Source organism: Chiloscyllium plagiosum, unplaced genomic scaffold (genome assembly GCF_037043375.1).
Source record: "Chiloscyllium plagiosum isolate Xiang-an unplaced genomic scaffold, Cpla_swu_hap1 HiC_scaffold_12, whole genome shotgun sequence".
NCBI classification, from domain to species: domain Eukaryota; kingdom Metazoa; phylum Chordata; class Chondrichthyes; order Orectolobiformes; family Hemiscylliidae; genus Chiloscyllium; species Chiloscyllium plagiosum.
Genome location: NW_028270150.1, coordinates 59,841,098 through 59,861,772, shown reverse-complemented (window position 1 = coordinate 59,861,772; position 20,675 = coordinate 59,841,098). Strand labels below are relative to the sequence as shown.

The following is a 20,675-nucleotide window of genomic DNA, read 5'->3' as shown; positions in this document are numbered from 1 at the left end:
CTGGCTACATAGTCAGTGGTATTTGAGCACCGCAGGAGGACATGTAGAGTTTGAACTATCTCTGTGCTCCATGCAACTTTCCATTTTTAAATGTGTCACTAAAAGATAGACGCATTAATTCACAGTCAGCTCATGGAAAAATTAATATGAAAGAGTCAAGCAAGATGTGACACCAAGCAAAGGTTCAGACTTCCCACTTCAGTAATGCTATCCTGGAGGCAACTATTAGACAAGTGAAATGTTTTGTTGTTTGCTTGGAGTGGTAGTGGTTTTATATTGCCTCTCTAATGAGGTTGTAGTAGTCTGCATATATTTTAACCATGACAAACTATTTACGCATTCAAGGATCCACACAAGCTCATGGTGTCACTTTGAGGTCTGTCTCCAGACTCTCTTGTAGTCATGTGAGCTTACATCATCTATAATTATGAGATGCTTACATTGCTCAAAATATTGTCTTAATATAGGATTGCTGGGATATGTGCTAACCATTCATTCTGACAATACCTTCTAATCAGGATTAAGTTACAAATCACACAACACCAGGTTATAGTCCAACAGGTTTAATTGGAAGCATTAGCTTCTAATCAGGAGAAATTCTTTGTCTCTGTTAGGAGCTTCTCTTGTCCCTTCCAGTTTTCTCTGTTGGTGACAAGTGTTTTGCTACTGAGCATGTGTATAGTTTTATGTCTGCTATCAACTCTAACTTGTTTTTCAGTCTGTTCAAATGGTATTCTCCACAAGTTATTGTTTGACAGTTCCCTTGAAAGTTCCCAGTGGGTGAATTGCATCTCATCAAATGCAGTGTGAAACATTGAATACAAGGTCGCACCTTGTAATTTTGTTTGTCTGAAGAGGAGAAACGTTTGTCCATGATCTGTTTTAATCTTAAACCTTAATCTTAAAGTTCCAAAACATAATTGGAGAACTTCTTGCAGATCCATATTACCCAGACATTTTGTTTAAACTCAATAGTGCTGTATCATTTTCTTTTCTATTAGTGAATTTGAAGCACTCAAACAACAGCCTCCATATTGCAGCTAATAGCAAAATATTTTGGCTGCTGGAAATCTGAAATAAAAGCAGAAAATGCTGGAGAAACTCAGCAGGTCAGCCAGTATTTTTGAAGAGAGAAATAGAGTTATTACAACATTAATTCTTTTCTATCTCCACAGATGCTGTTAGACCTGTTGCGTATGTTCAGCATTTTCTGTTACATTCAATTTTTCATCGTCTTGGATCTGGTAAACATGGTAACCAGCTCTGTGGATGGATCATCCACAATTATTATTATTAATAACTGTGGGTCAAATTGTCAGAGGAAGTTAATTTTTTTCATTCCTTTCAGAATAATTTCTTTGATCAACATTCCAGAACCAATATTGGCCTTGTCTTAGTAACTTCTCAACTGCTTATTAATTGTTGATAGATGAGGTATGAATTTCCTGACTTCATTAATTATCCCTCAAAATCTTTGCAGCTTTGTTATGATGTTTTTTACAGAGAGTCTGAGTCACTTTTTCTCCCCCTGATGATCTGTTGCTTGTATTCTGTGATCTCGAAATGGCTTTGCGAATTCAAATTTGTCAGTTAAAATAAGGCCTGAACCCTGCAATATTTTCAGGTCCTCTTAATTCCATTATCATGGTCCTCCTTTGTTGGACTTTATAAAAAGTATCATTCATTTGGTAGATTGTTCATGCTTTCCTTGGAATAAATTGGACTTAGTTTTGTGGAATATTTCAGGCACAAGCAGTCTATTGAAGGTGTTATAAAGTGTTAGCATTCTTCTTCCCTGGCCCAAAATTACTTGTCAGAGACCAAATGAAAGCATCTAATTTTGTGAACAGTGTAGTCTTCACCAGTTTATCTCAGCTGTAATCAACCACTTAATGGATTTCATATTGCACTGCTTGCTGAGTTAGATTAGGTCCACACAGATCCTAACATTTCCATTTGGTTTACGAGCAGTGACAATAACTGAACATCATTTAGTTGGTATTGTAATCAGTAAAATTACTCCTGCTGTTGCCTTCTTTCCATTTATACCTTCTTTCCATTTATACCTTCACTTATGCTTTACAGATATAATATGTTTCTTACAGTAAAAAGCCAAATTGATCTGGAATTTGCTTTGGAATAAATTGGACTTAGTTTTGTGGAATATTTCAGGCACAAGCAGTCTATTGAAGGTGTTATAAAGTGTTAGCATTCTTCTTCCCTGGCCCAAAATTACTTGTCAGAGACCAAATGAAAGCATCTAATTTTGTGAAGCTCATGGACAGCACATCTTTGTATTGTGTGTTCATATTCTTTTAGTTCATATTCTTTTAGTCTACCCAGTCCTGAAATAATTTGGGAAATTCTTCTCAAAATTCTATTTAACTTTCTCACTCAGCAAATTTATCTTATCTTGAAGATCAATTTTAATCTGAAGCATGATTTCTTGCTAAGATGTTAAGATTTTAATCTGCAAAATTCTGGACTGAATTTCCCATTTACATTGAGGTGATGGTGAGTGCATTGCATGGTGTCTGATCCAGCTTAGACCCAAATAACAGCACAGGTCAGAGTTATGTCCTGCATCAAAAGAGATGCCCAGTGTTGATACAAAAGGCTCAAAGATGCAATGCATTGGAAAGGGCAAGAACCACCATCTCCCTCTGGTACTTTACACTTACATCACCCACTCAGTCTAACTTCCCACTACACACACTTCTTACCGAAGCTCATGGACAGCACATCTTTGTATTGTGTGCACTGCATCTACTCAAAACACTCACCCACTTCCTCCTTCCAAACTAATAACCGTTTCTGCTGTCTGCCATTTTTACTCAATCACAGGAACACTTTACCAACACTTTTGCCATGTATGATTACTAATTGCTTGATATTCACTTCCATCATTATCAATCTCTCCCTTTGTCTCATTGCAGGAAAAATACTGTCTTCTAACTAGGCTGAGAGGGCACTTTCTCATTGCTCACAAGGAGACGGTTGCCCAGAGAAGAATAGGAGCACCTTATGTGGAGAAACACCAATGGACAACAAACCCAGTGATCTTTATTTGTGCTCTGCTGTGCTGCTTTCCCATTACCATCAATATTAACTCATTCTTAACCTGAATACAATTATATCCATCTCAAAACCTTTAATCCATATATTCTCGTATGCAAGCACTGGTTGAATCCACTGAATCTCCCCTAGCCAGAGGCCGGAATTGGAAGTGATCACCTCTACCTTTGACAATAAACTAGTGAAGCATCAGGGATGAACTACAAAACATTCACCTGCAAGTTCCACCAATTCAGAGACATGCATACATGTGGCTGTCTTCATAGTAAAGATGAAGTCACCATCATCTGCCCAGATCACAGGGCTGCTCTCTCATTAGAAATGGACCAGAGATGGTGAGTTTAACCCAAGGGTCACTATACCTCAAAGTGAGGGAAGAGGTTGAGATGGAGAGTTCTTCGTGGTAATTTCAGCTGGTGTGGGAATTGAACTCGTGCTATTGGCATCACTCTGCATCGCAAAGCAGCCATCCAGCCAGGACAGACTGACTGTCAGTGTCTGCTGGGTATGCACACAGTAGACAGGCAGGAGGCTGGATGAATACAGGAAGCAAGGCAGCATCAGGAGGTTCAAAAGTCGACTTTTCAGGTGTAACTCTTCTTCAGGACTTGGGGTGGGTGTAAGGGGAGCTGCAGATAAAGGGGGTGGCGGGCAGTGTGGTGAAGTGGGGATAGGAGAAGACAAGTAGAGGGCACGGCCTGGTTGGTCAATGGGAGGAATGAATTTGGTTGGTGGCATGGAACAGCAGAAGGGATGGGGAGGGGCTCGGAAAGGAGTTGGGGGATGGGAAGGGACGTTATTTAAAATTAGATAACTCAACCTTGAGTCCTCCAGGTTGAAGATAAGATGTTGTTCCTCCAATTTGTACTGTAGTTGTTTTGGCAATGGAGAAGGCCAAGGATGGTCATGTTGGAAAGGGTGTGGGAAGGAGAAATGGGCAGTGACTGGGAGGTCTGGTTGGTCCCAGCGGGCCTGGCTGAGATGCTTGGTAAATTGTTCCCTAAGTTTACATTCGGACTCCCCAATGTAGGGGAGACCACATCAGGAGCACCTGATGCAGTAAACCCGGTTGGAAGAGAGTTAGGTGAACCTCTATCTCACTTCGAAGGACTGTTTGGGGCCCCGGATGAGGAGGTTGGTATACGGGCAGGTTTTAAATCTATTCTGGTTATAGGAGAAGTGCAGTGGTGGAAGTGGTGTGAACCAAGAACTGTCAGAGGGAATGGTGCTTGTGGAAGACATTGAGGGGTGGGGAGAGGAAGATGTTCTTGGTCGTGGTATCTGTTTAGAGTTGGTGAAATTGTTTGAGGATGATGCGTTGGATACAGAGACTGGTGAGGTGGTAGGTGAGGACAAGGGGAACTCTGTCTTTATTGCGTTGGGAGGGGAGGGGGTTTAGAGTGGTGCAGCAGGGAATGGAAGTGGTGCAGCAGAGAGCTGCCTGGATGGTGGAAGGAGGAAAAGTATGTTGCTCAAAACAACTGGACATCTGGGATGCTCGTGAGTGGAATGTCTCCTCGTCTGAGCAGATGTGGCGGAGGCAGAGGAATTGGGAGAATGGGATGGAGTTCTTGCAGCATACTGGGTGGGGGAAAGTGTAGTCTAGGTAGTTATGGGAGTCTGTGGGTTGTAGTAGATGTCTGTCCGGAGACTGTCGCTGGAGATTTAAATGGAGAGGTCAAGAAAGAGGAGGGAGGTTTCTGAGATGGACCAAGTGAATTTGAGGGTAGGGTGGAAATTGTGTGCAAAGTCGATTAACTGCTCAGTATCAAAGGAAAGGTGTGAGGGAACAGTACATTCCAAATCAATTCAGGTGCACCTTCCTCTCAGTGAGATAGGGTTGTGCCAGTATGCACAGTGAAGAGAAACAACAGAGAGTTTTCCCCATCCTACCCTCACCCTCAGTACCACAGCATGGTCATTATAGAGGTTGCCTGCTCCTCCAACTCCTCCCAGTCTGTGATCCTAGCAGTAGAAACTCAGGTAGATAAGCCTGCAGCTGAGCAGGATGATTCCAGTATTCCCAGGCAGTCTGGCCCCAAATGCAGCCAAAGAGACTGCCTAAACTTTCCAAGTCTTCAAAGGCACCTCAATCCTATAATGGGAGGTACAGGAAGGAGAAAATACATTGAGGGCATATATGTGACAGAGATGCAACATCATTGTAAATAAAGTATCATTTTTGTAAATACATTTTAACTTGCACAGTCAAATAATGTTGCGCAGGAACATAATTTCCATGGTCAGCCTTGATTAAGTCATACCCATATGAAAGATGAACAGCTTTATCAGACATCTGAAGGATAAAAGAAGTTATAATGGCTAAATATTGCTCATCTCTCACAAACAACTGATTACTTGCTTGGAGATAGCCTCAAACATCTGGGATCCTTGAACCATGAGGTTGAGGACTGGAGCCAAAACACTGCATTTTAATGTGGCCAACTCTGAGGCGAGACACGGAATATGCCAGGAATGTACTCGGTCTTGGCCTGCACTCATCATTGCACTTACACTCACCATGTGAATAAGACTACAGAAACAGTGATGATTACACACATTTCTGCAGATAAAAGATTTGTTGCATGGATCAGTTCTTCAAAACATTCAAGGATAAGAGATTTACAATAGGCACAATGTAAGTCCACTCTCCCTCATAATACAGTGGCCATCTAAATCTGACTCTTAGGTGCTGGTCCATTCTGGGATGTCTGGGTAGTGGAGAGTTCTTCCAACTGTGGCAAGTTGAAGAATTGGGCTAGTGTCAAATGAGGGAGATACCATAAATGGTAGGATTTGCAGTTAATATTCTCTCTAAGCTGCAGGGCCATGCAGACGTGCAACCATTCAATGTTCTGCATCACTGATTGGAGGAGAAAAATTAATTAGAGAGACCTACCACCTCACCAGTCTCTGTATCCAGCTAATGAATATGTTGGAGACAGTGAGATAGCATGGAAAACCCTTCACGATTTGGACAGTTCACTCCCTTTTGTCTTTATATTTTACTCTCGCTATGATCTGGCCTTTAACTTTCAAATTTGCTCTTGTGGTTTGATTGAAGAAGCTTGGAACTTGATTTGCTATAACTATTGTAATTTCTCAGATTGTATATTAACACTTGCTTCAATGTCTCATTTGAATTTAGCAAAATATCCCCTATGTTGTGATTTACCAGCCAGACTTTATTGTCTGGCTCAGCGACCTTTCCTAGGACGTCCAAATTCTGTAGCCATAATTGTCCTATTTAGTGGATTTGATTGCATGTAAACTATTGCCATTCACTTTCATTGGTTGCAATTTTATGATAATATATGTTGACATTCCGCGTTTAGTGCAATTGTGACTTAGAGCTCCCCCTGCTGGGTGGTCATCATTTGGGAGATGTTGGTAATGTGGTAGTAATGACACAATGCTAGTAATCCAGAAACCCTGGCAAATGTCCTGGGAACTTGGATTCACACTGCACCATGGTAGATGGTGAAATCTGAATTCAATAAAAAATATCTGGAATTCAAAAGCTAGTCTAATTGTAGCCTTTAGTCCAAAGATGTGCAGGTTAGGTGGATTGGCCATGGTAAATTGCCCAGTTTTTAGGTTAGATAGACTAGCTATGGGAAATGCAGTGTTACAGAGATAAGATAGAGGGGTGGGCTTGGGTGGGCTCCTCTTCAGAGGGTTGGTGTGAACTCGATAGGCTAAATGGCCTGCTTCCACACTGTAGGGATTCTATGATGCTATGATTCTATGATTAGAGCCCATCCGATTCATTCAGTGGCACGGTGGCACAGTGGTTAGCACTGCTGCCTCACAGCGCCAGAGACCCGGGTTCAATTCCCACCTCAGGTGACTGACTGTGTGGAGTTTGCACGTTCTCCCCGTGTTTGCTCCGGTTTCCTCCCAAAATCCAAAAATGTGCAGGTTAGGTGAATTGGCCATGCTAAATTGCCCGTAGTGTTAGGTGAAGGGGTAAATGTAGGAGAATGGGTCTGGGTGGGTTACGCTTCGGCGGGTCGGTGTGGACTTGTTGGGCCGAAGGGCCTGTTTCCACACTGTAAGTAATCTAATCTAATCTAATGTCTTTTAGGGAAGGAAATCTGCCATCCTTACCTGGTCTGGCCTACAAGTGACTCCAGACCCACAGGAATGTGATTTACTCTTAACTGCCCTCTGGGAATTTACAGATAAGCAATAAAAGTAGGACTAGCCAATGACACCTATGTCCATGAATGAATTTTGAAAAAAGATTGGTGTCTAGTTCCCACCAGAAATGAAGCACTTCTAAAATGGCAATTGGTGTGTTTTACTAACTTTGGCTTTTGCTTCAATCCTCTCTCTGATTTTGGGCCTACAGATTACAAAGAGTATCTTGGCTTTTTCCATGGAACCTTGGACTGCCATGAGCTATAACCCAACTTTGCTTAGGATCTTGGACAGCATCACTGGGAGAAACAAAGACTTTCAAATGACACACGTTGCTCTAACACAACTTGCATACTAGAATATTTATTTCTATACATGACTACAGGTTGCAGTAAAACTTAAGGTGTTTTAACTTCCACTGTAATATTTAGTTAATTGCTAACTTAAAGAAAACCTAGAATTTTAAATTAAAATCCCCTATCTCTCACACAATTACCAGCAGTTAAGATACCTGAGGGAGTTCTTTGTTTATAATTTCTGAGTACAACTAAGCAAAATTTCAAAATATCAGATTAAACAAGCCACTAATGAACCGCTGTATGTTCTTTCAGAGCTTGTATATTCCTGATTTAAGGCTGCAACAAAATTTAACTTTTCTTAATTAATGAGTAATGTTTAGTTAATTGCTAAATGAAAGGGCAAAAAAACTAGACTCAAAAAAAAAACACCTTTCAACCTTACACTCATCTGTTTTTACTGTAGATGGAAGGGAGGTCATTAATAAAGCAGTTGAATCTGTTTGCACTGAAGAACCTCATATAATGATACACTGCTTATGAGATTATTGACTTCCAGCAACCACAACCATCTTCTTTTGAACAAGGAATGCCTCCAAAGACGGAGTGTTTACAACTCTTCCTGAAGTAACTCCACAAAGGCTGGTATCCTGTCACCAAGACACCTTTTATTTACATGTGGAGGGTCCTTGACACTGACCCAGTTCCCTCAGTGCCAGCTCTGCATGAAAAGGATGTCTGACATACCTGTTTATATCTGTAAGACAGGGCTCCCCGGTGGACCAGATTAACAGCCCAGTCAGGGAACTCATTTTCTATTAAGTCCCCCTGGCTGACCTCATTACAATCACTACATAGGCCATTCAGCCCACTGAACCTGTCATGCATTTTACGATGATCAAGGTGGATCAAATCCTTTAATGCATTTTACTCACCCTATTCCCATAATCCTGCATGCCATTGCTAATCTTGACCACAAAAATACTCAAAGACTGAGCGTCCATGGCCCTCCATACCGGAGACTTTCACAACCCTCTGAATAAAATAATTTCTCATCTTCAACCAAAGTGATAGCCCTCTTATTATAAACTTCAGCCCCTAGTTCCAGATTCCCCAAACAGGGGGAAAATCTTACCTGCATCTACCCTGTCAACACTTTACATCTCCTATAGGTTTCAATGAGATCATCTCTCATTCTTTGATATGCAGGCTCAGTTTGCCCAATGTCTCTTCATAGTGTAGTTTAGCCATCCCATGGATGAAGGGTTGATTTATTAAAAACAGCTAAATAGTTGGGCCTTTTTTCATTTGAGTTTAGAAGAATGAGGGATGATCTTATTGAAACACACAAGATTGTGATGAGACAAGACAGGGTAGATGTTGAGAACATGTTTGCACTAGTTGGAGAATCTCAAACTAGGTCACATTGTTACAGAATAAGGGAGTCTCTCATTTGAGAGGAAAAGGAATTTCTTCTCGAAAAGAGTAGTGCATGTCTGGAATTTTCTACCTCAGACAGCTGTGGAGGCTAGATTATGGAAAGTGTCTAAAGCGTATGCCGATGGATTTCTGAGATATCGAGGAGCCTAGGGCTTTGAGGAGTTGGCATGAAAGAAGAATTGAGGAGTAGGGCAGATCATGTATGATCTAATCGAATGGCAGGGCAGGTATGAGAGTCGAATGGCCTAATCTTGCTCCTGTTTCCTGTTTCTTATTTTCTCCTGCACTCTACATTGAACCAGGGTTGGTCTGTTGGATTGAAGAAGGGCTTATGCCCGAAACGTCGATTCTCCTGTTCCCTGGATGCTGCCTGACCTGCTGCGCTTTTCCAGCAACACATTTCCAGCTGTTGGATTGATGGTCATGGTAGGCTCGGGTATATGCTGGATCACAAGATTACAGTTCGTGGTGGAGTACCATTCTTTTGCTGATTATGGCCCAGAGTGCCTTGTTGCTGTCAGGCTTTGAGTTGCTAGATCTTTTCAAAACTTTTAGCATAGTGTAATTCCATTGAACACAGTGGATGATATCCCCATTGTGAAGATGATACTTTGTCTTTACAATACGATAATGGGCTGATGCATTTGAAATAGTTGGATCAGCAGTTTTTTAACCTCTTGTTAGTTTCCTCACCACTTACTGCAAACTAAGTCCAGCAGTTAAATCCTTTGGGACCCAAACAGTTTGGTCAATAATGGTGGTACTCAAACATTCTTGGTGATGAATATTGAAGTCCTTAACCCAAAGTGCCATCTGTGCCTACTTCTTCCAATTTGTGTTCAACATGAAACAGCAATGATTCATCATCCAAAAATGGATTAGAATGTAAGTGGTAACGTGCAGGAGTTTTCAATGCCCATGTTTGACTTCATGCCATAAGACTTCACAGAATGTAAAGTCAACCTCAAAACATCCTCCTAACCATACATTACAATGCCACCACCTCTGCCAGGTCTGCCCTGTGGCTAAGCTACCTAGGGATGTTGATGTCTGGGAGATTGCCTCTAAGTCTGATTCCATCACTATGTCAGGATATTTCTTGACTAGAGGGAATTTAAGAGTCAACCACATTTGTTGGACTCTGGCCCATAGGACCAGAACTCACACTCAGACAGACTAGGTGAGGGTGGCATACTTTCTTCCTTAAAAACAGGACTTTAGTGATCCAATTAATTGTTAATTCCAGATTTTATTAGTTAAATTCATCATCACCTGTACTGAGATTTGAAACAATGTCTCCATCGCATTGTCCAGTGACATTACCACTGCCTCCCTTTATTCTCTGAATATCTTATGTCATAGAATCTTCTAAGGGTGGCCTGCCTTAACATCCTTTGTCATATAATTGCCAGGTTAAGTCCCCCTTCTCTGTGTAGTTCGCAGGAAAGGTGATAGCTGTCCCCATATCTATGCAAGGCGCTATTCTATCCTCACCAACTGGGTGTGGTAACAGCTGAAATGTTTCAGCAACTCCCCACAATATTTCCAAAAAACATTTTAAGCAAGTCAAAAATATCCCAGTTGCAACTTATTGTTTGATCTTTTAAATAGCCCAAACCAGGACCCATTTTGCTTCATTTTGTTTGCTTTTTCCGCCTCAGATGTAATTAACAAAGATGCTTCCTCCACATGAAAGAAAACATACAAATTTGTTTCACCAGAATGGTTCAAAGGGTAGAAAATATCATCCTATTTTCACTGGACTGAAATTGGATTAGTGACATGATGTAGACAATGCACTTCTTATCCAATCTTGCAGAGTTGTTATTGCTTCAAATCCACCAATAACAATTTTGTCTCAGGGAGCCAGCCATATTCATTCTTTTATTTCAGTTCAGTTGCAAATGAAATAGATAAAAACCATGTAAGGTTGGTATCACATATTATTTTTGTGAGAAATGTCCAACAAGAATGTAATGAAAATTTGTTTTGTTGAAAATAATCAATATTGCAAATACCACATAAATCACCGTTATGAAGAGATGTGATACAAAAATTATTTTTTAAAAGATCATATAGACCAATATACATATATCTTGAACCTTTAAACAAAGGACATTTTGTGAAGGAGAAGGTACAGGCACAATCATATCAACTTTGCAACTGAAAGGAACAGGTGGCCTGGATGAATTCTTACTCTGGAAAACATTCAGAAAACATGGCCTAGTTGATGAGTTGATATATTTTTTAACTCAGAAAATTTGAGAAGAAAATCAGAAATTTCTGGGGAAACTCAGGTCCAGCAGCATCTGTGGAGAGGAAGCAGAGTTAACATTTCAAGCCCAGTGACCCTTCATCAGATTCTTCTGTTTCTAATCTTCAGCATCTGCAGCTCTTTGTTTATTTTAGAGAAATTTTAAGACCTGAGAAACAAAAGCCCATTGCGGCCTTTGTCTGCAATACCTCTCAATAATGTGTGTGAGCTGTAAACACACCTGAAGTCATTTTAATCATTTATTGAGTTGAATGGTGATGAATTTTTGGATAAAAGCAAATTACTGCGGATGCTGGAATCTGAAACCAAAAGGGAAAATTCTGGAAAATCTCAGCAGGTCTGGCAGCATCTGTAAGGAGGGAAAAGAGCTAACATTTTGAGTCTAACTGACCCTTTGTCAAAGCTTTGACAAAGGGTCAGTTAGACTCAAAATGTCAGCTCTTTTTTCTCCTTACAGATGCTACCAGATCTGCTGAGATTTTCCAGCATTTTCTCTTTTGGATGTATTTTTGGAATATACCTACTGTTTCGAGCAAAGGGATTTCAGCCAGCTGTAACTGCTCCAGAGAAGCACACCAACATGAGAAACTGGTGTATGTAGGATAACTTCAAAATCAAAACACCATTTGGGACAATCAATCAGTGACTTAACCTCTTTTTTTGAGAGTAAAATTTACTCGATCAAAATACTTTAAATGATCTGCAGAGTGTTCATTTTTTTTTGTTTTTCCCCAGGCTTGAGTATATTTGTGTGTGTTAATTTATTTTTCTCACAAAAAGCATATATCTCAAAACTGGTTGTCACTGACTTTTATTTAAGTAAATTTTCTTTTAGTAATAAACCAGTTGTTTGTTTTAGACTAAAGAAACCTGGCTAACTTGTTTTTATTACTGATCATACTGTACCAATTGGCACCTCGGTACAGTTGAAGACCTGTATGATTGCCCACATCACCAATCTGGTTAAATTAAAAACATATTGTGACAAGTGGAGGAGTAGGGCTAGAGAGAAATCAGTGTAATCCTCCAAACCCAGTCATAACATAGGATTATTATCACGTTGTCATGAAAATTCATATTTTATTTTGAGGAAGGGGCGGCACGGTGGCTCAGTAGTTAGCATTGCTGCCTCACAGCGTCAGGAACCCGGGTTCGATTCCAGCCTCAGGTGACTGTCTGTGTGGAGTTTGCACATTCTCCCCGTGTCTGTGTGGGTTTCCACTGGATGCTCTGGTTTCCTCCCACAGTCCAAAGATGTGCAGGTCATGTGCAGGTGAATTGGCCATGCTAAATTGCCGATAGTTTAGGTTATTAGTCAAGGTTAAATGTAGGGGAATGGGTCTGGGTAGTTACTCTTCGGAGGGTCGGTGTGGACTTGTTGGGCTGAAGGGCCTGTTTCCATAATGTAGGGATTCTAAATCTAAAAGGTAGCTTGAGGAAAGCTTTATAGTTCATCAGTGTGAATTTACTAAAACAATGATCCAATTTTTCTGGGATTGGAAATGCTGATATCTTTAGTGCTGATCCAGCAGAGTTTGCAGGGTCAATACAGAACAAGGTATTTACACAATGTTTTTGGATACTAGCACCATCAAACATAAATAATTCCAGGTACATGCCTATAGTACAGAAATTTCAGTGTCCCACAACTATCTCTGCTCAGAGACCTTATTTTGTTTCCTTTGTTCTCCTAAATGAAATAAGGTCATGAAAAAGTAACAAAACTAGAAATTGCTGGAAAATTTCAGCATGTCTGGCAGCATCTGTGGAGAGAAATCAAAGTTAACATTTCAGGTCCAGTGACCCTTCTTGAAAACAGTTCTGCTGAGATTTTTGTTTTTGTTTCTGACTTCGAGCATCCTCCGTTTTGTCAGTTTTTCATGAAAAAGTAGACTTCCACTTGAGGACTATACTAGATAGCTTGAAGAGAAATTGGGATATTGTGCTTTTTACACTGCTCAACGTCTAGAGTATATCTGGGTGAATTCTAGAATGCAGGAAATGTTACTGATTCTCCACTTCGAAAACCAAGGAAAACCTATGTCAGGTGAGAGATTATAACTTCTCATCACCATCTTCTAAAGGTCACGAATCTTTTCAAGGTCAAATGTTAAAGAAAAGGGGGTCATTCCAACAATCAACTTGCATACAGATACCTCTTGTCACAATAAGTTTTGGAACTTTTGTCATTGGCATTCTGGTGTAGTGCAGTTGCACCAATGGAACAAGATCCCGAGAATATTCGCACCTTTGTGCGTTTTATGATGGTTTGGTAATTTTACCAAATTTGGGGCTGAGGAAAAACTTTGCAGAAGCTTCTTGAGGGAAGGAAGGGTTGGAACTGTTTTTCTGCAGGAAATTTGATATACAACTGTATGTTTCCCTGTGTATTATTACTGTGGATTTGACAGCTTGCATACAGTAGATGGATTAAATAATGTTTTAAAATAGAGCAAAAAGTTATTAATCCTATAGATTTGGTACAAGTATCGCTATGAGAAAGTGAAGTAAGATCTAGGAGAGGACAGATTCTGTAATACTTGAAGAAACAATGAGCTGATGAGTTGAAAGATGTTTTCTCATTCCAAACATTATTCTGTTCATTGAGTTGAATGGGTATAAATAATCAGATGTTACACATGAAACATACTGATGTTATCACTTTGGTTATCAATTTACAGTCAAATCTTTGGTCCAGACCTCCTGATCTTTGTGTGGTCACAGCAATCCTTTGTTTCCCAACTATCTGATTAACTCATGAATTTTGGCACCCACTTGTCACCAGTGACATAATCCCATCCAAAGCCAGTAAGAATGATCAGTCAGGGCATCCAACTGATGCCTGGGAGGTAGAATTTCAAGAGCTTATGCCTCAGAGACTTCAACAGTTTTAGCGAGTTTTGAGAAGATTTGTAGCTCAGGTTGCGGTTCTGGATGTAGGTTTGCTCGTCGGGCTGGAAGGTTCATTTCCAGATGTTTCGTCACCCTACTAGGTAATATCTTCAGTTGGCCTCGAGGCGAAACACTGTTGATAATTCCTGCTTTCTATTTATATGTTTGGGTTTCTTTGGCTTGGAAATGACATCACCAACCCAAAGAAACTCAAACATATAAATAGAAAGCAGGAATTATCAACAGTACTTCACTTGGAGGCCCACTATCGATGTTACTTAATAGGATGACAAAACGTCTGGAAATGAACATTCCAGCTCTACGAGCAAACCTACATCCAGAACTTCAACAGATTGTTACCAGCAAACCCTTCCATCACTCCACCCTAACCACCTCTCCACCCCATCACCAATTCCCTCTCTCAGTTAGAATTGACTTTGAAGTTAGTTATCAGAATTATAAACTGTTTACAGTACAGGTTATTCAGCCCACTGGGTCCCCACCCAATGCTTTATGCCCTAGCCCTGTATTTTTTTTCTGTCCATGAATAAATATAAGTAAGCAAGTGCATGGAATCCACCACACCCACCCCACTATGTCAGCTGTCTAAAGATTACCAAAAGAAATCAGATAAACAGCCACTCTATGATTGCTAGTAAATCAGGATGAAACCAACTTGAATAAAACTGTCTCACTGTGGTTCCAGCAACCACAGCTTACCACTGTGTTGGGCTGACTAGAAGTGTGCATGTATAACAAAACATATTGTACTGAATATTAAATACACTGAATTGAGCAAGATGTAAATATTGTAAATCAATCACATTATTCAAAATGATTTCAAGTTAACTTTACAGTATTTCAAATTTAAAAAATGACTACCAAGTGTCAGAGGTTTGTAGTACATTCCTCAGTTTAGGTTTAGCAATGAGATAAACTACCACCTAAAGAAATTAGGTTACTGAAAATGAATGTATAAAATGTTCTATCACATGTAACTTCTGTCTGCAGAATTTCCTGTCAAAGTATGCTGTTTTCCTTTGTGACATTTTGGCATGTGATGCAATCCGATAGGTTATCAAGCCATCGTTGTCATTCTTCTTTTCTGTGAAAATACAAAGTTTGACTTTCAATTTTTATGCTATACTTGCTATTCACAGACTATTCAATATCACTATATTTCTGCCTCTTACAAATAAAACACAAACTAGAACATGATTGGAGTGAAATCACAACTTCCTTTAATTATAACATTTATCACTGTATTAAAAACGTTGGATATCAGAATTTCAGATGATCCTCAACCTCTTCAGAGCAATTTTATCACAAGAACTGGTTTTATCTGACTTTGTTATGAACAGTGTTTGAAGCTAACCTTTGTTACTGCAGCTGTATCATAATATTGCTCAGATTATTAGTCAATGGATTATGACAATATCTGAGATAGTGCTACATATTTTAACATACAAACATATGAACTAAAAGGTCTTAATTTTCAACTAGTTTTTCCGGTGTAAAGCTAACATTATACATCTTTCTCCTGTTACAGTACCTCATATTTTTTATCTCCATGGAGAACATTAATTTGTTAATAGCTTAATTATTATTCTGTCTTAACTAATGGGACAATTTTATTAATTAATTAAGAATACCAAGATAAAATTTTACAATAAAGCTATTTGAGTACTTCCATCAGTCAACGGAGTGGTCAGAACTTTTTGTAAAACTGGGGCATTACATTTCAGTTTGCACAAAAGTGAAACAAGCTTGCTCAAGGTTTTTTTTTGTTTTAATAATCTCCATTTCAGTCTAAGTAATTAAAATGAAACTTTCACAGGGATATAAAGTGGGCACTGGCAAATTTATCTCCTTTTACACAAACCATCACATATTCTCTCTCATTTTAGTCAATGACCCAGATTTGTGTGGAGGAAACTTCAAAAATAGCAGGCTGGATTCGAATCCAGAATTCCTGCCTCCAATCCCATTTCCAGAATTTTGTTTGACAGTCACTATTCATATGTAATAGTTGTTGGCTCCATTACAAGGTGAGCATTTCAATTCTCATTCAACTTTGATAGAGCCAGAGCCATTCTGTTAAATACCACATATTTCATAGCTGGGGAGCCATTAACCACAAGGGATCACCTATCTTGAGGTGGGAACTAAAGAAAAGACTCTCAACATCCCCTTTATAGAACATTGACCTGATTACCTTCTCATAAACCTGTCAATCAAAGCCATTGATTGTATCAATTACAAAAGAAACTTTAATTAATGTCAGGCATATTAAACTTGTGCGAAGAAACACATCGGTACGAGAAGAACACTTTAAAAAAAGATTATGAGGAGAAATGCTAAAGTCATCAGTCTTCCATGGCAACAATATACAGGTTGTTTCAATGCCTCTTACAGGACTCAGCTCATTAGTCATTGCTGGATCAAAGCCCAGCATTCATAATTTGACTATTTTGCAGTTGTGTCAATGATGTGAGCTGAACAAACTGCCAAATGTTTAATTTTCAGCTTTTTCTGGGCTCTTGGAGGAGCAGTTTCTTTTCTAACGGAGAATATTTTCAATGTCTCCTTGCTTGTTATGGAAGTTTCAATGATATATTAATGAGTTGTCAGACCTGCCAGGAAGTGATTGATTCTGTAAGAAGTGATTATGAAAACATTGGATGCATGTGGGCATGGAAGCGGTATATTTGCATAGACTCATAGAATACAGAAGTAGGCCATTTGGGCCATCATGTCTGTGCCAGTCAGCAAAGATCTGACTACACAAATCCAATTTACAAGATTTGGACTATAACCCTGGAGGCTATGAGAGTGCATGTGAATATCTAAACACTGAACCAAGGTGCTTTTCACCACTTTTTCAGGCAGACAATTCCAGCCTCATACAAACCTCTAAGTAAAAAATGATTCTCCTCAAAACCCCTCTTAATCTTCTACATTTTATTTTAATTCTATGCCCGATGGTTATTGAAACCTCTATTTATGGGAAAAGTGCCTTTCTATCCATCCTATCTACACCTTCATAATCCTATACATATCTATCAGGTCCCTGTTAACGTTTACTCCTCTAAGATAAACAATCTGAGCCTATCCAATCTTTCCTCACTATCTCACTGGCCCTCATATTAATAAGCCTTCTAGAAAACTCAACGCAACTGACACTTGGCCAAAAATATAAGATTCACTTCACAGAAACTTTGTTTTAATGTCTGTGATAAGATCTTTCTTACCTCCATAGAGCTTTGTTTATTTGTTCTGCTTCTGTGTAGTAAACTCTTGTTGTTGAAGAATATCTGCCTTATGTGAATGTTTCACCAGCTAACCACCATGTTAATCGATTTCAAAAATATGAATACATGGTCTATCAAGCCTTTCTGGGATCTGATTTGTCCAGTATTATAATCAGTTGGGATTATGACTCACAAGAAAAAAAAAATAAAGAACTGCAGATGCTGCAAATCAGAAACAAAAATAGAAATTGCTTGAAAAGCTCAGCAGATCTGGCAGCATCTGTGAAGAAGAAGCAGAGTTAATATTTCGGGTCCAGTGACCTTCTTCAAAACTGAAGATCACTGGATCCAAAACGTTAACCTTACTTTCTGTCCAGAGATGCTGCCAGATTTGCTGAGTTTACCCAGCAATTTCTGTTATCGTTTGAGATCATTACACATAAAATAATTGCAAATCAATAAATGATAGACATATTTTACCAAACTTGCCTCATTAATTACATATTCTACCCCAATGGTGGCCCTATTGACCAATCTAGCCCTGTCTTACCATTAACCATTTCTCAAAATAACATGCCATACAACAGGTATCTACTGAAAAACTGGCACCCCGGCACCCATGTTGTACTTAAAAGGCTGTTGTACTTTCAAGCAAGCACTAACCACAGCTGCCTGGTCCTTTCCCTGACAAATGTAGTATGAATTTACCAGAAACGGGAAAGATGATGCAGTAATTCTGTAACAGGGCCTGGAGATCCCAATGGTGCAGAGAATTACATGTCACCAGATCCTGGCAGCTTGGTCTGAGCTCGAAATCGTTCTCAGAATGGTCTCCATGGGAAGGAGGAATGGCCAGCAGTGCCACAAGTAGGTCAATGACCTCCCTGCTCTACCAGGGTAAATGCCACACTTTTTTTAACTTATACCTCACACTCACTCTGTTACTGATCCACCAATGTTCATGCTCTAGCACGCTCACCATTGCCTGTAACATTTTCCCTGACTCACTCTCAACCCCTCCACCACACTATGAACTCTGCACAACCACTCCACTGCCTACTCACTGTCTTGCAACACCTTACCACATTTCCACCAACTCTAGCAGAAATTCCATTCACATTCAGCTTGTTCAATTCTCCTCTTTCTCTCCTTCCAGCAGAAGGTGGCCTGTAGAAAGATAGATAAGGCAAGTACAGATGGAGGGTATCTGACTATCTGAAGAAGACCAGGATTGCACTTGCAAGGATATCGAGACCACTGGCTGTAATGTCTTCTTTCTCTTTTGTTTTGCAGGTATGCAGTGGGATGTTCACTGTGCATTGATGTCCAGCTATGTCAGAAGCCACCACCTTGATGTTTTAGAGTGAGAATATACGGAAATCTCGGATGAAGCATCAGTAAGGCTGCCTCCTCCACCTTCCACAAGCTCAGATTATGACACCCTGATTGGAGTGTAAGCCTTTGGAAGAGTGGGAGCATAATCTGGTGAACACCTCTCAGTGACAGCTCCATAGCTTGCTGAGGAAGAAACGTCCCAGGTTTCTGACAATCAGAGGTCTGCCAGAGACCAGGTACTGTTCAGTCCCAGGCAGGAGAGGTTCCCGTGGTATTGGCAATCAGGGACTTCATCCAAATGGACAGGGAGATACAGGAGCAGCTTGCAGATATGTTGGAGGCAATGGCCCTTTTTATCCTGAAAAGCTGCAAGACAGCAGCTACATGCATCAACTGCAATCCATCACCCCAGTAATTGGTTCTCAAGACTGAAGGCATGGCAATAGGGAAACAAGGAAGCTGGCAAATATTCCTGGTGCCCTTTCTTCACAAGGAGATTGGGTGGTACCAGGAGGCAACAAATGGAGGAACCAGACACAGATTCCCTAGAAGTCTCCTCTCAGGCTACTTCAGAGTGGCTGGGTACTCCATCTCCATCCTGCCTGCACCCCTCTGACCTGTGGAAGTTCAAGCCAAGGTGGGTCCACTTGCCTCTGGCAGGACAACTCAGGATGTGATGCACTAATACCCCTGGGGTCACCCAACCAATCCTCCTGAGTCAACAGGCTGCATTGCAGGAAAGGTTCCCTCCACTCCATCTGCTGAACCTTTCAACACAGTAGGAAGGAGAAAAATAAAGAAACCTATTGAGGACATGTTGGTGGCACAGATGAAATTGCACTGCATATCAAGTCTCATGTTTGTATAAACCTGATTGTTTGACTCATGTGTACCATCATGATGTTTAACTTGGTATCCACACAGGATGTACCATGGATCAGTGTCCGTGTTGAGAAAGCCTGCTGCATCATGTGGAAGTATACAGGGCAATGGGTTCTGCTGACACCATTACCCATTCTGGTCAAACATCCCTATTCTTTCCCTGGCTTCTGTGTATAAAAGTGTTGGTGTGAATGAAGTGGTCAGTAATGTTGGGCAGAGAGGTGTGCAGCACACAGTGAGCCAATGCAATAGGATTGCCAGGGATGACATACCATTCAAGTTTGAGTCCTGTACACTGCAAAGCTCTGTGTGTATTGTTCTTTCCCTTTAAATGGCCTCACAGTGAGTCTGGCAACCCCACAGGTCACATGTTTACCCTGAGTGATATCAGAGGCTCACTGTGCTGGGACTGATGGGTGCCTCCCTGGACTTCAGTGAGGACTACTTTCCTAAGACTTTGATGCAACATTGCTTGCTGAACGTTAATGTGTTTGTTGAGTAAGGTGCTAGCACATCGTACAAGTATGAGAATGACTTAGCAGGGAACCATACAGCATGAAGTACACTCCCTTAACTGAAGACTGCTGACTAATAAGTTAAGCTGCCTGTCTGTGTGACTGCACTAACATGTATAGTATGGCATGGCAAGGCATCAAGGTGGCAATCTTCCAGGTAGATACTAAGTCAGTGAGCGCAATGAGAGCAGGCGAGTGGATCTGAACTGCAGTCTGGTCCAAGCAATGAGCTGAGTCTTTGTCCATGCACACAAAATGCCCTTGTAACAGATGGTAAAATTACAGGGAACATAGAAACTCCTAGAAAGTGTTTCTATAAATATGTGAAAGAAAATATACAGGAGGCCTGGTTAGTGAGTTTGCAAATGATACCAAAATAGGGGGCGTAGTGGACAGGGAAGAGGATTACCCCAGAGTACAATGGGATCTGGATCAGATGGGCCAATGGGCAGAGGAGTGGCAGATGGAGTTTAATTTAGATAAATGCGATGTGCTGCATTTTGGAAAGGCAAATAAGGACAGGATGTATGCAGTTAATGTCATGCACCTGGGGAGCAACGACAAACAAAGA

General features: G+C 40.4%; 1 protein-coding gene across 1 annotated transcript in view; it reads right to left on the bottom strand.

The window, feature by feature from the left end:
* Positions 1-14,487: 14,487 nt before the first annotated feature.
* Positions 14,488-20,675, bottom strand: part of LOC122555098 (uncharacterized) — a 99,604-nt gene continuing 93,416 nt past the window's right edge. Inside the window, exon 6 of the mRNA XM_043700777.2 lies at positions 14,488-15,226. Coding sequence (XP_043556712.2) covers position 15,226 — 1 coding nt within the window. The 3' untranslated portion in view covers positions 14,488-15,225. The remainder of the gene's footprint in view (positions 15,227-20,675) is intronic.